This window comes from Brachyistius frenatus, unplaced genomic scaffold (assembly GCF_029030835.1).
Source record: "Brachyistius frenatus isolate BFR_SWC_R1_liver_20210118 unplaced genomic scaffold, ASM2903083v1 Contig_1, whole genome shotgun sequence".
NCBI classification, from domain to species: domain Eukaryota; kingdom Metazoa; phylum Chordata; class Actinopteri; family Embiotocidae; genus Brachyistius; species Brachyistius frenatus.
The window spans coordinates 4,203,021-4,218,427 of record NW_027210600.1 but is presented as its reverse complement, the minus strand read 5'-3'; the positions used below and the strand labels follow the sequence as shown (position 1 = coordinate 4,218,427).

At 42.7% G+C, this 15,407-nt stretch overlaps 1 protein-coding gene across 5 annotated transcripts in view; it reads left to right on the top strand.

The window, feature by feature from the left end:
• Positions 1–14,238, top strand: part of rap1gap2a (RAP1 GTPase activating protein 2a) — an 85,956-nt gene extending 71,718 nt beyond the window's left edge. For 4 of the 5 annotated variants that reach the window (XM_069701737.1, XM_069701653.1, XM_069701564.1 and 1 more), the window contains 21 exons: positions 276–311; positions 3,461–3,493; positions 4,194–4,226; positions 4,473–4,694; positions 4,797–4,900; positions 5,651–5,729; positions 6,152–6,205; positions 7,015–7,098; positions 7,225–7,325; positions 7,875–8,004; positions 8,341–8,496; positions 8,807–8,878; positions 9,153–9,239; positions 9,486–9,626; positions 10,717–10,866; positions 11,659–11,771; positions 11,881–11,979; positions 12,135–12,255; positions 13,340–13,442; positions 13,548–13,621; positions 13,910–14,238. In XM_069701737.1, coding sequence (XP_069557838.1) covers positions 276–311; positions 3,461–3,493; positions 4,194–4,226; positions 4,473–4,694; positions 4,797–4,900; positions 5,651–5,729; positions 6,152–6,205; positions 7,015–7,098; positions 7,225–7,325; positions 7,875–8,004; positions 8,341–8,496; positions 8,807–8,878; positions 9,153–9,239; positions 9,486–9,626; positions 10,717–10,866; positions 11,659–11,771; positions 11,881–11,979; positions 12,135–12,255; positions 13,340–13,442; positions 13,548–13,621; positions 13,910–13,918 — 2,001 coding nt within the window. In that variant the 3' untranslated portion in view covers positions 13,919–14,238. The remainder of the gene's footprint in view (positions 1–275; positions 312–3,460; positions 3,494–4,193; positions 4,227–4,472; positions 4,695–4,796; positions 4,901–5,650; positions 5,730–6,151; positions 6,206–7,014; positions 7,099–7,224; positions 7,326–7,874; positions 8,005–8,340; positions 8,497–8,806; positions 8,879–9,152; positions 9,240–9,485; positions 9,627–10,716; positions 10,867–11,658; positions 11,772–11,880; positions 11,980–12,134; positions 12,256–13,339; positions 13,443–13,547; positions 13,622–13,909) is intronic. The other variant, XM_069701481.1, reaches the window with a different exon arrangement.
• Positions 14,239–15,407: the final 1,169 nt, after the last annotated feature.

Here is a 15,407-nt window from a genome sequence, read left to right as displayed (position 1 = left end):
CTCTTGACACAACAAAGTTGATTCTGTGGAGGAGAGTTGTACACAGTGAGCTGCCCAGCAAGATCTGCTGTTGTCAATACCAATATTATCCATGTAAATTATTTGTGTTTTGTATTGACTGTTGCAACACTTGTATAAAGTGTAAATTGGAGCCAAAAAGGGCGATGAGCATGCTGTTACCCTGACTAAATTTGTGTTTGGTGTTGGTAGATTTTGACAGAGTTCAGCAGTGTTTCACCCTGATTTACATGCTTTGTTATCTACTTCTGTTTCAGTCTGCAGAGTTCTTCGATATGCTGGAGAGGATGCAGGTATGAAATACGTATTTTCTTTCCTCTGAATGTCATTTCTTTCCTGATTGTAGTCCTTATCTCTTCCCTATTTCACCAACCTCATTTCCTCTTTTCTTCTTCTGCTCTTTGACTAATACTTTTGAGCAATATTTGCTGCAGTATGGCAGCATGTTTGTGCTAATAAGGAGCTTCTTGCACAGGGTGACACGGAAAAGTTACTGAAAGATGTCTGTCTTTTACATTTTTTTCTGTGACCACAATCAGATTTAACATATGCTAGAATGAGACTGACATCAATGATTCAATCAGTGTATGTCATCCTGCTGGGTTCAAGTGTTTTTCTTAGATTGGATAATGGCTGTGCTAGGTACACAGAATAGCTCTGAAAAGATCTGCACTACAACTATTTTCTCCCTCCCTGTGTGGAATACATTGATTTTATTTTTCTTCTGAACAAAGTCTCTCTCTGTGTGAGACCACTTTGTTGCCCTCTGCGAGCCCCTGAGGACACAGGCCTCGAGTCATCGGAGGACAGAAGGGGGTATGGAAAGGAAGAGGATGAGTAGGAGAAAGATGGCGGGTGGATAAATGAAAGGCAGAAAGGGGAACAAATGACCAAACAGAAGTGCTTTTTGTGGATTCATGATTAAATCTCCAAAATGTCTGAACTGGGAAGTCAAACCAGGTCCAGAATGTGGAAATGTTCGTAGATTTAAAATAAAACGATTCTTACTTTTACAAAATCCGACTTACTTTGCATAGATATGAGTCCAGTATGTGTGAAGGGATCAACCACTCAAAGGAATGATTGAGGGAAAGTTAGTTTGATGCAGCAACCCATGAACAAAGCACAATAAACTACCCTAAAAAGAGAAATAGTAAAGGCTCCTCCACCTCCCATTTAAGTCAAGATTTCTCTTCATCTTCTACTTTATTATCAGCCCATTATATGAAAAGAATAAAATAGACAATACATTGAACCAACAGGTGTTTTCTGTGCAGCCAGAGCTTGAAATATTCCTCTGAGCCAAAGAGCTCAATTGTTGTTCAAAAACTCAATGAGTAACACCACAACAAGTGTAAAGACTGTTTTATGAAAGATGTTCTTTCAAAGTAGAAATGAATAGGTTTGGGACTGAATGTTGTCTGTTTACAATGGGAAAATATAAAGAAATACCACGTGTAATTATGATTCATGATTTCCTCATAATAACAGAAAAGGCTATGTTGAGAAGAGGTGGGAGATGCAGACTCCGAGTGAGGGAGGAGGAGAACCTGGTTGAGGACATCGGTGGAGTTATTTTATAATTTTTTTGTGGATGTGTTAATCAGTTTACAATACTAAAGAAGAAAAGAACAGGAAAGTAAAGCAAACAAACAAAAATAAGATAAAATAAAAACCAAAACATAAAAAGAAAGCATAACAAAAAGAAACAAATTAAATCAAAACACCCACTCACAGACCCACCCACACATATGGCCTTCACGTTCATTTACATAAAGTTTGTGTAGTACAGTATTGTAAAACGACAGTTAAGTAGTTAAGTTACAGTTAATCAGACAGATAAGGGAAGGACAGAGGACCAGATAAATCAGTACAAATTACCAGACGTGTCTCATTCAGTGGGCAGCACTGATAGATTGTGAAAATATGAAATGAAAGGTTACCATTTCTTAGTTAAATGGTCATTACAGCCTCTAAGTGCATATTTTATTTTTTTCAAGACTTAAGAAAAACATCACATCCTTAAGCCAGGCAGACTGAGATGGTGAATTTGGAGATTTCCAAGCAAGAAGTATTCTACGACGCGCCAGATGAGGAGTTATTTGACAAGTGGATGACAGCTAGTTAATACAGCCTGATGATCAAAGTGTCTCACCCACATACACATACATACACACACACACACACACACACACACACACACACACACACACACACACACACACACACACACACACACACACACACACACACACACACACACACACACACACACACACACACACATACACACACACACGTGATATATACACAAACTGAAAGTGCGTCTCGTGTGTTTTCTTGAACTCATCTTGAATCAACCTGCTCACTTGAGGTCTGAACATTCGGAACATGATGTTCAAAGTGTGTTTCTGGATGATGATGATGATGATGATCACGATGGAGATCACTTTTTTGATCTCCATCTGTCTTCTCTTACCCTTTCCCCCCTCTCTCTCTACTCTCTCCTCCTTAGTTCTCTCTTGATCTTTGTCTCTCTCTCTCTATCACTGAAAATTGAAGCCTCTTAAGAGCGTCTTTGTGATCTGTCTCATATTGTTGACAATGACTCCCTCGTGGCTGCAGCAGCTGCTCCATCAATATGCACTCAAACAGACACAAACCACTACAGACCACACTCACAAGTGTGTGTGTGTGTGTGTGTGTGTGTGTGTGTGTGTGTGTGCGTGTATGCGTGCGTGCGTGCGTGCGTGCGTGTTGATGTCCGTGAGTCTGTACTGCTCAAATACATACTGCCTGATTTGTATCATGTTTGGTGGCATTACAAGTGATGGAGTGTATGTTGAGGACTCCAAGTCCCCACACATGCATTTATATTCCCTCACTCTTATGCTCAGTCATGTAGACAAACTGTTCCACTGGGGCTCGACAACAATTGGCCAATTTAATCTCTGTCTGCTAGATTGGCTTTTCATATCTGAATATATATACACACACACACAGAGCAGTTCAGACTGAAAAAAGCTTCTGCTTGCTGTGTCTCAACAAACAGTAATAACAAATAAAGAAAGGAACACTGAGAGTGTGGAAGCTCGATTCAAAGAGAGAGGATGACTAAGTGTCTGCATTACCTGTGTACGTTTGTGTGTGTGTGTGTGTGTGTGTGTGTGTGTGTGTGTGTGTGTGTGTGTGTGTGTGTGTGTGTGTGTGTGTGTGTGTGTGTGTGTGTGTGTGTGTGAGGGAGAGTATATTAGCATGCATGACTCACTCTGTTGTCCTCTGGCAACAGAGACAGTGAGTTCTGAAAACAAGAAAGCCACATTCCAGGAAAAATTTTTTTTTTTAATTATTATTATTATTTTAAATGCACAAGAACAAAACTAAACTTGCTTTTTGATCCTTGTGCTTTCCCGTCCTCATGCTGCGAACGGACATTAATAAGGTCCCTAAAGCTGAAGAAACAAAAAAATGGAAGGTGTGACCGGATGCACACTTGCTCCTAACTTCTCTGTGGATCTCATTAGTTTGTGTCCCAACATGGCCTCCATTCCTCTGCATGTTGCTCTTCATCGCTGCCTCATCACACCTCCTGCTTCACTCTATGCTCCTTCTTCTTTCACCTTTTCTCCTCATGAGAGATTCCAAACACCCCTGTGATGAACATTTCTCAGATTTTTCTCCAGGCTTTAAAAAGTACAAAATCAATAACCTCCTGATCTGATTGATTATAAGTTGAATGAACTCCAACTGTCAATTGATCCTCTGTGGCCTGCCAGTACCCTGACTCCTGAAGCTGCAGAATATAAATGAGCGGCTGTCCGTAGCTCTGCGCTCTCAGCGGTGCAGACAGGCCTCAGCAGTATTTAGAGGTCATATTCTGGAGCTACGCTAGCCGACTGCCAAAGGCACATAATGGCTCAGGGGCTGTTGAATCAAAACAGCTGTGACATCATCAGGGGCCGACACGCCCTCTCTGATGTTGAGGGATGACTGTGCATTTCAGGCTATTGCATCATCACCTGAAAGTCCATTGCTCATAATAAGTAAACAGTATTACCTCTTTGTGTCTGTGTTTGTGGATGCGCTTGCAACTTTATCATCGTGGCAAAAGTCAGTGAAGTTCACTTGAGTTAAAACTTGTCTTTTTAATGGTGTGTGTGTCCTCTGTTTCACAGGATGACTATATCCCCTACCCACGGATAGAAGATGTGAGTCATTTCTCGCTCACATAATACATTGGAAACACACATTTACACCATTCCCTTGTGTAGTTCAGAGGGTTTCTGCTCGTAGATTTAAAGCTAAAGACATTTCTTGAAATCATAAAAACTTCATGGCTGTTAGTACCTCATGATTCTCAAACATGGCATATGGATAAGTTCCAGATGTTTTGACTTTGTTACATTTTGTGTTATTTTCTACATCTCTCAATTCTTTCTGCCCTCCTGTCCAAGGTCTTGGGGAAGGGCGGTCCGTACCCCCAGGTAATCCTGCCCCAGTTCGGGGGTTACTGGATTGAGGATGTAGAGGCACCAGCAGGAACTCCCTCCTCCTCAGAGTCCAGTTTCTGTGAGGAGGAAGATGGAGGAGAGGGCATGAGCCCGGGTGGGGGGCACAGCTACCGTCTGGAGTGTAACAGCACTGCCCGTGCTTACCGCAAACACTTCATTGGAAAGGTTAGTGTGTCAGTATGTATGTGTGAGACAAAGACAAGACTATTATTGTCTTTGACCTGAGCGCTGTCTCTCTTACACTCTTTTCCACACTTGTACTTCCAGGAGCACATGAACTACTACTGCACTGGCAGCAGTATAGGAAACCTCATCATGTCTCTGAAACACGAGGAGGCGGAGGGACAGGAGTTCCTTCGCATCATGCTCAGGTACAATGAGAGGGAATCTGATGTATTCATCACGACTTCAGGATATCAAAGTCTGTGTGATCTCTTAATCTGTTATCTTACGTTGTCTTCTTGTTGTCGGACTGTATCCTGTTATTATGAGTGTGTTTTGCCACCCATTCGATAGTTTTTGAGAAATTTCAGTCTGGACCAAAGTGGTTATCTAACAGACCAACGCTGCCATTTAAAAACGTCACACTGCTGGTGTGATTTAAAAATAATATTAAAGCAGGCCAACACAACACTTGCGTTCTCCATGTAATTGGTTTAAGTCATACTTCTGCCTCCTCCTTCCTCTTTTGTTACAGCTCTTGCACTCTGTTCATATTTAGCTATGATCGGATACGTGTCTCTGTAGTGGACAGCTTTTCCTGCCATTGTCACAGTTGGTGACATTTTCATTAACAGGCGAGAAAAACAATAGCATAACGGTCTGTGTTTGCTCAGCCCCTGTGGGCGCAGCAGGGAGGACTTTAGCCAGGTGATTGCTAATCCCTCTCCCTGACAGCTGACCGTCATCATGCTACTGGTATCTCCAGTGTTGCTACATTTGGTACCAATCAGCCCATCACTAGTATTTTTCTCTGAGACCTAACTCATCATGATAATAGGTTTTCACTAATTACACTCAGACAGTGGACTGTATATAAAACAGGTGTAACTAAAAACATCAAAAGTAAAAAAAATCTCTTGGATGGAAAACATTCCTGAGCTCCTCTGTTTTTTTCTCAGGTCGAGGACCAAAACAGTTCACGACAGAATCTCTTTGGCAGGTATCAACCAGCTGCCCAGTGTCCCTCAGATCGCCAAGGTAAGATACCACTTACAAGAACACATGGGTTAAAAACAGGCATCCTTCATGGATTTCCTTCATTCTCCATTTGAACATAAAGAAGCAACATCAACATATAATGGCAGCTGTTACCCCTAAACTTTTATTTTTCTTCACACTCACATTTTGGAAGTGACCCATCAGTTGTGAGTCACAACTCGAAGCAAATAGAAATACAGATCAAGGATGTACATCACCAAGTTATTTATTTTTATTTTTTTTTGAAGGCAAGAAGTGTAGTTTCCTTGCATTTGTAAATAATAAATTCTACTAACTGTGGGAATAAACTTCTGTGCATGAAATAGGTTTTCCCTTTTGAGTCTTGAAGTGGGTTCGCTTTCCAGCACAGATATTGAGACCTCTCTCACATGATATCAGTCAAATTATCTTTGTACCTTCAGCTTCTGTGTGATGATGCCACGGGACTGAAGTTCAACCCGGTCCTGTACCCTCGGGTGAGTTTATCCTCTGCTCCCACACTGCAGCCTCATCAATACCGGTCTGACCTCAGCTCCTCTCGTCCCTTCAAAACAAATTCATTCGAGTTGACACCAGTTTCTCTCCCTGCTTCTGCTGGGAGACAAAGGGGTGCAGCAGAGTTCAAAGTGCCAATGCTACATTCAATCATATCTGCCACAACTTTATATGAACCTTCATGAATAACTTTTTATGAGTTCTGAACATTCAATAAATATTTCATGCCATTTGCTGAAAGCCTGGTGCATTTTGTTTTAGTAAACATTTAGCTGATGTGCCGATTCCTTTTGCCTGCATCGTCCACCTGTCCCTATATATTCTAACTTTCATCCTTCTCAAACTCTTTGCAAGAAAAATAGCACACTAGTGATCAAATTTACTCTCATAAGCCCCCTACCTCTCTAACATCTGCCCCGTTCAGTAAGCAAATTATTCGTAAAACGGTTGATGACACGACTTTCTACAATATATGCGGTGGATCTGTTGCTCCTCCTGTGAGCCTGGTGGAGGAGTGTGATGGAGCATGCTTTCAGCCTGTGCCTTAGGGAAGAAGGAAAAAAAACCATCTGTGTCTCCGTATGCAAGAGACGGCGTCAGAATCGCAGGCCTCGCTGGGGGCCGCGACAGTTTGTCGCATGTCAGTATTATGTAACAAAGGCCCAATAAACCTGCCCTGGAGACATGTTGGAGATGAGGAAAACATGTCTTCCTAACAGCCACACAAGCACAAAGTGTGTAACAAGCTGAGGGAAAGGGGTAAGAAGTAATTGTTTTTGTTTATGTACAGGGGTCCCAGTTGATGGTGGCTTATGATGAACACGAGGTGAACAATACGTTCAAATTTGGCGTCATCTACCAGAAGTTTGGACAGGTAAATAAAATAATCCTGTCAGTGTACTCCTGTTAACCTCACACACACTCACATCTGATCTTACGCACGGATTCATCCGTGGTATCTTGCTCTCTGTTTACTATTTTATGTGTGTTTTCCTCTCAGACATCAGAGGAACAGTTATTTGGGAACAACGAGGAGACGCCAGCTTTCAAGGAGTTTCTGAGTATCTTAGGAGACAACATTGAACTCCAGGATTTTAAAGGGTAAGAGTGGGAGTGAATTTGCAAGTTAATGAGAGAAAACCAGCAGAGTAGAGTGCAATAAAAGTGGAAAAAAAAACAACAACTGGCAGGTTTCAGCAGGATCAAAATGAATAGACACCAGAGAAAAAAAGGGCACAAAGATGAAAAAGAAGGATGTGTGAGTGTATCGCAGTAGAGGAAAATTGCAGGGATTAATTACTGTAACCTTGGAGCAATTTGTCCTGCTGTTTCGGACTCAGCATGCAGCCGGGATAAACTGGTTAGTGAAACAGATCAGAGGACAGAAAGCGCCACATGGACAGGTAATCAGAGCTTTGTGTACAGTGTTTATCATCTTGCAGGCTTTTTCTACTGTTGCTTGTTACTTTTACTTGTAGGGAGGCTTTCATTTGTACCTGACAGATTACGGCAGAACACTTTTAAATGGCTAGTTTAGCGCAACATGTCATGAAGCTGATATGTAAAATGCAAGAAACAGAATCTTATCTCATACCTGAAGGCTGGAGACCCCACAGAGAGCATGACACACGTGCTTTGATAATGTGACAGGTTCCGTGGTGGGCTGGACGTGTCCCATGGTCAGACGGGGTCTGAGTCCGTCTACACCGTCTTCAGACAGAGAGAGATTATGTTCCATGTGTCAACGAAGCTTCCCTTCACTGAGGGCGACGTTCAGCAGGTACCAGGCTTTAATACAGGCTTTATTACTGTCACACTGAATGCAGCATTGATTTAGCTGCCAAGTCAGGATGCTTGTTCTCAAAATTATCAATACAGAGTGGTGAGGTCTGGTTATTGACAATGTATTCAGCTGTTCTCATATAAAGCTAAATTTATATTACGCAAGCTGTGGCTAAATGGTAGATCGATTGCCTGCAAGATATTTGAAGTGAAGCCTCTAAAATCGTTCTCAGAAACAAAAGAGGCTTCCTGTGTTCAAATGTTTTAAAACTGTTCTCGAACCTCAACAACTACAAAACAAAATCTGATAACCAGCCAATACATCTCTCTTCAGCTCCAAAGGAAAAGGCACATAGGAAATGACATCGTGGCCGCCGTCTTCCAGGAGGAGCCCACACCGTTTGTTCCAGACATGATCGCCTCCAACTTCCTGCATGCATACGTGGTGGTGCAGGCTGAGAACCCCTGTACAGAGAACACATCATACAAGGTACAGGCGAGACCATCATGTTGAAATGATGCTGCTCTAGGTGAACTGTAATAACAGTGACTCCTGGAAAGTCACACAATCTGTGCGGTGTTGAAACTGCCCGTGGGATTTGCCAGGTGCGTGTTGGGAACATATAAATGGCAAAGTACATGATGAATCACTCATCACTCGTGATAATGCGTTGCCACATTTCCCCCTGACTTTGTTTCATCCTCCCAGCTTGGAACCTGAGCTCTCCTGAAATACTCTCTAATATTATGCAACTTTTATTATTACTATTATTATTCTGATTAGTTTTTTTGGTCGACAGGTGTCTGTTACAGCGAGGGAAGATGTACCTTCTTTCGGTCCCCCTCTCTCAAACCCAGCGGTCTTCAAGAAGGTGAGGAACAGAGTGAAATCCTTTTTGGTGATAAGTGATATCCTAGCCAAGCCTGAAGATTACAAATAATGTAATGTGGGGACAAAACTCTGTCTAAATGTAACAAAAATCAGACTCGGTGTGCTGCAACACCATAATCTGTATGGTGCTGATAAAGGTCACCTTTCCTCATTGCTGCCACCTCGTACCCCCCACCCCCTCCCCCGCACTCATCTTACTCATCATCTAACTCTCCTCTTCCTCTCTCTCTCTCTCTCGCTGGCTCTCTCTCCAGGGTCCTGAGTTTCGAGACTTCCTGCTGACGAAGCTGATCAATGCCGAAAACGCCTGCTACAAATCTGACAAATTCGCCAAACTAGAGGTGACACACGCTCACACAGCCACACTGAAACACCACAGCATGCCTTCAATCACCATTCAGTTTCATCCATAAGGACTTTCCCGATGTTTTACTGACATGAGTTTGGTGTGTGTGTGTGTGTGTGTGTGTGTGTGTGTGTGTGTGTGTGTGTGTGTGTGTGTGTGTGTGTGTGTGTGTGTGTGTGTGTGTGTGTGTGTGTGTGTGTGTGTGTGTGTGTGTGTGTGTGTGTCTGCGAACTGATCCCAGGGTCGAACGCGAGCTGCGCTGCTGGACAACCTCCACGACGAGCTGCACAGACAGAGTCAGGCCACGCTGGGTCTGGGCCTGGTGGGGGAGGAGGACAAGCTGGAGAACGGGGGACACGGGGGTCTGCTCGAATCCTTCAAGGTGAACATGAACTCAGACAAAAGAACATCCATGCAATCTTTTCTCAGCTCTGTGACATTTATTTAATCGCCATCATTATAGCATGTGTGAGGTTTTCTTGCTGTAGGTCAACTAAATGTCACAGGTCTGCAAGATGACTTGAGGCGCTAAAACCCCTGTTAGTGCAGTTGCTGCTGCTTTTGTTTGTGATCGAAGACTTTGACATTATACGCAGCATGTGTTTCAGTGCATGTGTTGTATCCATGCGAGTGTGTGAATGTGAATACAGTTCTCACATGTGACAAACAGTCACTTTCTCTGTTCTTCTGTTTCCTCTCTTTCTCGTTACTCATGATCCCTCCACACTCTTTTATCCACGAATAAAGGCTTATTGATGGTCATAAGCCCATTCAAATGTGTGTTTCAATCTGTATGAGTGTGAGATGATGAAGATGTGTGACTAATGTGACAAATTTTACTCTTCACAGGCATTACGGACAGCTACTTTGCACTTTCTGCAGTCAGTCCCAGGGGGCGCTGTTCTCATTACTGTCATAGCAGTTGCTGTGTATTACTTGTCTGTGTTTCTGTAAATGCAAGAGGGGATTATTTTTTGAAAATAAACATAATTGTATATGATGTTGTTTGTGTATGTGCTTTCCAAAAATGTCAGCTCTTCATACGTGTAGTAAAGTAAAACAAAACAAAAACCTGCCTCTGATTTTAACATAACTGATTGTAATTCATTATGAACTCTGTTAAAAAAGCCTTTTTGACTATTCTTATCAATGAACCAAACTATGTAACTAATAAAACATGTTCGATGTTCTATGTTCTCCAACTCACTGGGCTTCTTCCTTGGAGAATTGCGCCCTCTGGTGTTTGCATACTAATATCTATGATTCTTCGAATTTACAAGTAAATTATTTCTGCCTTTAAGCCACACACAAATTATTTTTCTGTACTTTTGTCTTCCTTCTTTTACTTTCCATACTCTTTCTCTGCCACCAAGATGCCCTTCACATATCTGCTTCTTTCCCTTTCCTGTGTGCCTCTTTGTATGCCGTTCTCCTTCATCCACTCATTCTCTTATTTCCACTATGCCCTCCAGAGAGCAATGCGTGTCAGGAGCCACTCCATGGAGACCATGGTGGGGTCTCAACGTTACAGGAGCCCTGGTGTAGGAGGCGGGGTCCCAGCCAGCCTCAGTGGCGGAGGGCTGCCGCAGAGCACCAGTGAATGCACAAAGAGCACCTTCACTGTGAGTAAAACAATAAAAGTGGAAAGGGTTGAGAGGGAATGATGCTGGAGCCATTATGTTTTCAGGTTGTCTGTCTTTCCGTCCGGCTCATTCTTGTCAATCTCAGGAACGCTCTGAGGGATTTTTTTTCAAATGTGGCACAAACATCCATTTGTACTCAAAGACGAACTGATTAGAACTTTGTTGGTCAAACGTCACTGTGACCTCACAAAACATAAGAATCGATACGCTTATTCAGACAAGATTTCACCTTAATGTCTAATAGGATCAAATAATGAATAATGACATTTTATAAAAGGTCAAAGTCAACTTCACTGTGACATTATAACGTTCTGCAAAAACACTTTTCTGGCCATTATTCAACAACATAACTCAGGCACAGACTCAGTTTCCCATTTGGCCAAATACTGAAGTGATCAAACTAATCTCAGCTGTTCATGGTTAAACTTTAAGATGCGTGAACCATCCTCTTTTTTAAAAAATTTGTAGCTTATTTGCAGCAACGCCCATACTTGAAGCATCGTCTACTCTTATTTTTGCAATCAGCTTTATTGGCCAAACTTCTAGTCTACGCAGTCAGTCTCCGACAGACAGTGATATTAACTGTAACTTGACTGGTCGACGGAGGCATGCAATCATGAGGTGGTAATTCTAGTTTCTAGACTGACACTGACTCTTTTCCATTTAGTCATGGAGATCTAATTACCTGTAATTTTAAATAAAGCTTCAGGGGGGTCTTTTAAAGTACTGCAATATTAAGAAAATCCCAATTCTGTAATATGTGATCTACAGCCTCCCGTGCTGTCAGCCAAGTCGCCTCTGAAGAGCCCAGTGAAGCGGCGCTCGGGCCTCTTCCCCCGACTCCACTCCAGCACAGAAACCCCGTCAGACAAACACACACGCAGGTTGGTGTCCATTCTTCTAAATGTCACTCCAGTTTCTGGTTGGTATGATGATTATGTTTCACCACAGTCACATTGATGTTTTTAATGAGGTCATTGCTTTTGTCTCCAGTGACCAAAAGCTTGCAGAGATCTGCCCGCTGTCCCAGGAAGTGAGGTCAGAGACGTCATCCAATCCCAGCTCACCTGAGATCTGCCCCAACAAAGAGAAGTGAGATTAAAGCAGGTTCTCCTGGAGATCAACTTTTAGGGCTGAGGGAAAATTTAAGTCAAGTGTATCTATTGAGGCCAATACAAATGTGTCATCAGAAGGCCTCTCATTTTCCACTCCTTTAAATGTTTGCTCCTTCGTGTTTTCCTCAACAGGCCATTTATGAAGCTGAAGGAGGGCAGCAGCGGCAGGCCGAACATCTCTCGTTCTTCATCGAGCACCAGCAGCTTCAGCAGCACCACCGGAGAGACAGAAGCTCTGGAAGAACTGGACACGGTGAGCGCAAAATTCTGTTTCTCTGAGCAAAGTAAAGGAGAAGTAAATGTACAAGTCCTTTCCCACTTTTTCTTGCTGCGAGGTTATCTTTTCAAGAGTAAAGGGAGACAGTGAGTGTTTAGCTTGAAGTGGAGAGACCACACCAGAAACACATTCTTAACAGAGTGTGAGGTTGTGAGTGGCGTCAAAGCTTTCATGGTTGAAATAGTCTATAATTACTAAGAACTGCACAATAGAGAGCTATGAATGTCAGCGCGTAATGATTGCAGCCCCTCTCACTTGCCTTGTATCAGATGACACTGCTTGTCAGTGTTATTTTATTTTATCTGGGAGAAATGCTGTCAAATTGTTCCCACTCTCAGCGTTTATCTGGAGATCGCTTTGCAGAGATTCACAGTGCGTCCTTAAAACTGTCAAACTGAAGGCGAGTGAAGGAGGAAATAGTGAAAGCATGGATTAAATGCATGATGCAGCGGTAAAGTAAACTAGAGATTATCACAAGGAAAAAAACTGACAGGTTCAAAACTAACAGTTATATATATTTTCTTTTAAATGCACCATTTCAGTCTTTCCTTGTCTCCAAGGTCTTGAGTATTGAGAAGTATGCATATTGCTTCCCTCCCAGCACTAGGTTAACTTAGGTTAACTTTGCATTAAGACTAGAAATAGGGGGTAAAAAGCTGGCCTGGCTTAGTCCACAGGTGGAACGTTTAAAAAAATTTAAAAAAAATAAAAAATACTTTTGGTCACAGCCAGGCTTGCTGTTTTCACTTAAGTTTTATGCCAGGTGAAGCTTATTGTCTCCAAATTTTCCAAAAAGTTACAAAGATTTGCATCAATCTAAAAACATCAACCCACGTTGTGCAAATGCGTCAATAAAGTAAATCACGTTATAATGAATTTTCCATTCAAAGAAAATCTCCCACCAACTTCCAGCTTTGCTTCCTGCGGAACATTCAGCAACTCTCACTTTGCTGTCAGGAAGGCGCATACATCAGCTTCAGCCAAATGTAATTTCCTTGTTTCACTGAGCCTTTTCCTCCATATTAACGTTCTCCTTGTCTCTGCTCTCTCCCTCCCTCAGACCAGCCATCCATCTATAGCCTCTTCCTCCGCCTTCAGCCCTTCCCTCAGTGTTGACAGCCAGGGAACCGGTACGCCTGTCATCATGTGCCGTAGTCCGACAGGTAAAACCCCAAATTTGTGTTACCGCTGACAATTTTAACAGAATAACAAGCCAGACATGGCGGTTCGTTTCCTAATGAGCATTTCCTTCTTCTCTTTGTCTGCAGATGGCAAAACTAAGACGTCACCCAGGTCAAACTTGAAGTTCCGCTTTGACAAAATGAGCCACTCATCCACGACTGTGAGTTTTCAATTTAAAGCCTGTCTTGTTAGCATTCTTTATTTTTCTTGTCTCCGAGGGCTGGTTAAAATAGTGTCACCTTTTTAGGGGAGAAACTGCAGAAACTTGTGACATTTAAGTTAAAGGAATCACTGCAGCATGCCGAGAGCAAAGACACAAAGTCCCCTGGTGTGTTTTTGATACATTCTGTCCATCATGCAGACACCTCATTATCTGTCTGAAAGATGCATGCTGTCTGTGAACCCCTCTCCTCTGACTGACCGCACTGTTCTCTCTTCTCTCTTTCAGTCCGAGTAGCTTTGTGGAATGGACGAACACAGATTTGCACAACGGGAGGGCCAGCGTGGGCGGACGGAGTTGCAAAAATAAATAAATAAATCACAACAACAACCACAAAAAACACTGTAGAACCACTTCTCAAGCCAAGGATAATCTGACAAGGTTACCGACGGCATCATATTCCCCACCCACTGTAAGTGACGATACTGTGAGTGTATAGTGAGGAGAAGCTGCTGACATGTTGGCTTTCTTTTTAACCGACCTTTAGTCACTGGTATTAGTCGATACTTGCTGTGTCTCAGTGTCACATCACATGAAGGTCTTGGCATGTCTCTAATACTGTGAGTGATACTCCCCCTCAACTTTTCCTCAAGCATCTTGTTTAGTAGAGCGACACGGTAATCTTAGAAGAATGGTGACATGAGTTTATGGCTGAACTGTTACTCCTAATCCAGTCGACTGTTGACAGCTCGGTGGAAAGAATACGTTATACATGTTCCCTTTTGCCTTTTCATTGAGCGGTACGTCTTGTAACGGTTCCTCTTTTTGGCCCTTAAAAAGCACACACACACACACACACACACACACACACACACACACACACACACACACACACACACACACACACACACACACACACACACACACACACACACACACACACAAACACACAGGCACAGAAACTTGATGTACAGTAGACTTATAGTAGCAAAGCCTTGGAGGTGGCAACACTGGGAGTCGTCTTTCTCCGCTGTGGGACCTGAACCTGTTCTTTGCATATGTAATTGCTTTTCCTGGGAACATCTATGATTTTAGAGAGGCTTTTAGTAACCTTGCTAGCTGCTGCGTTGTGTCTACTGCACTATAAACACGACATGTCTCCTCCTGTGACAGCGATTCTGTATCTGTAAGGGTAGCTTCACATGGGGCCACAAAAGGAGACACTGCCAACACATTTTGCCACAAGCTTATTTTAGCCAAAGCTGCGCCTTACAATCTATCAAAAGCCCTTTTCACCAGTGTTGTGCTCTCTCTCTCTCTCTGTCTGTCTGTCTGTCTGTCTCTTTGGGCGTCTCTCACTATGTGAGAGGACGAGAATCTCCTTGATCTGGTTACAGCACAGTTGTGGATAGCCGATCGACACCCACATTCGCTGAAAATAGACGTTGCACTTACTGAAAAACATTTCACCTTCTGATACCTCCCATTGAAGCTTGCTAGCTCGGTGTATTGGTGTACATGTTCGGTGGTTCGTTCGAGCAGGGAAGTACTCCGGGATATTAAAGTTTCCCAGCGTGTGAGCAGGTAAAGATGACTTGAAAAAGACGCTTCAGGTTATAATGAACCCTTAAATCACCCTTGGCAAAAACACTTTGAATGTGAACTTTGGGCTTTTTCTTTTTGGGATTTTGTATTTTACGCCTTGTTAGTTGTTATTACAAAGCTTCTAAGATTGCAAAGCCAGTTTCTCACAAGCACAACAGGGCCATGGGTGTGCTCTAATCTT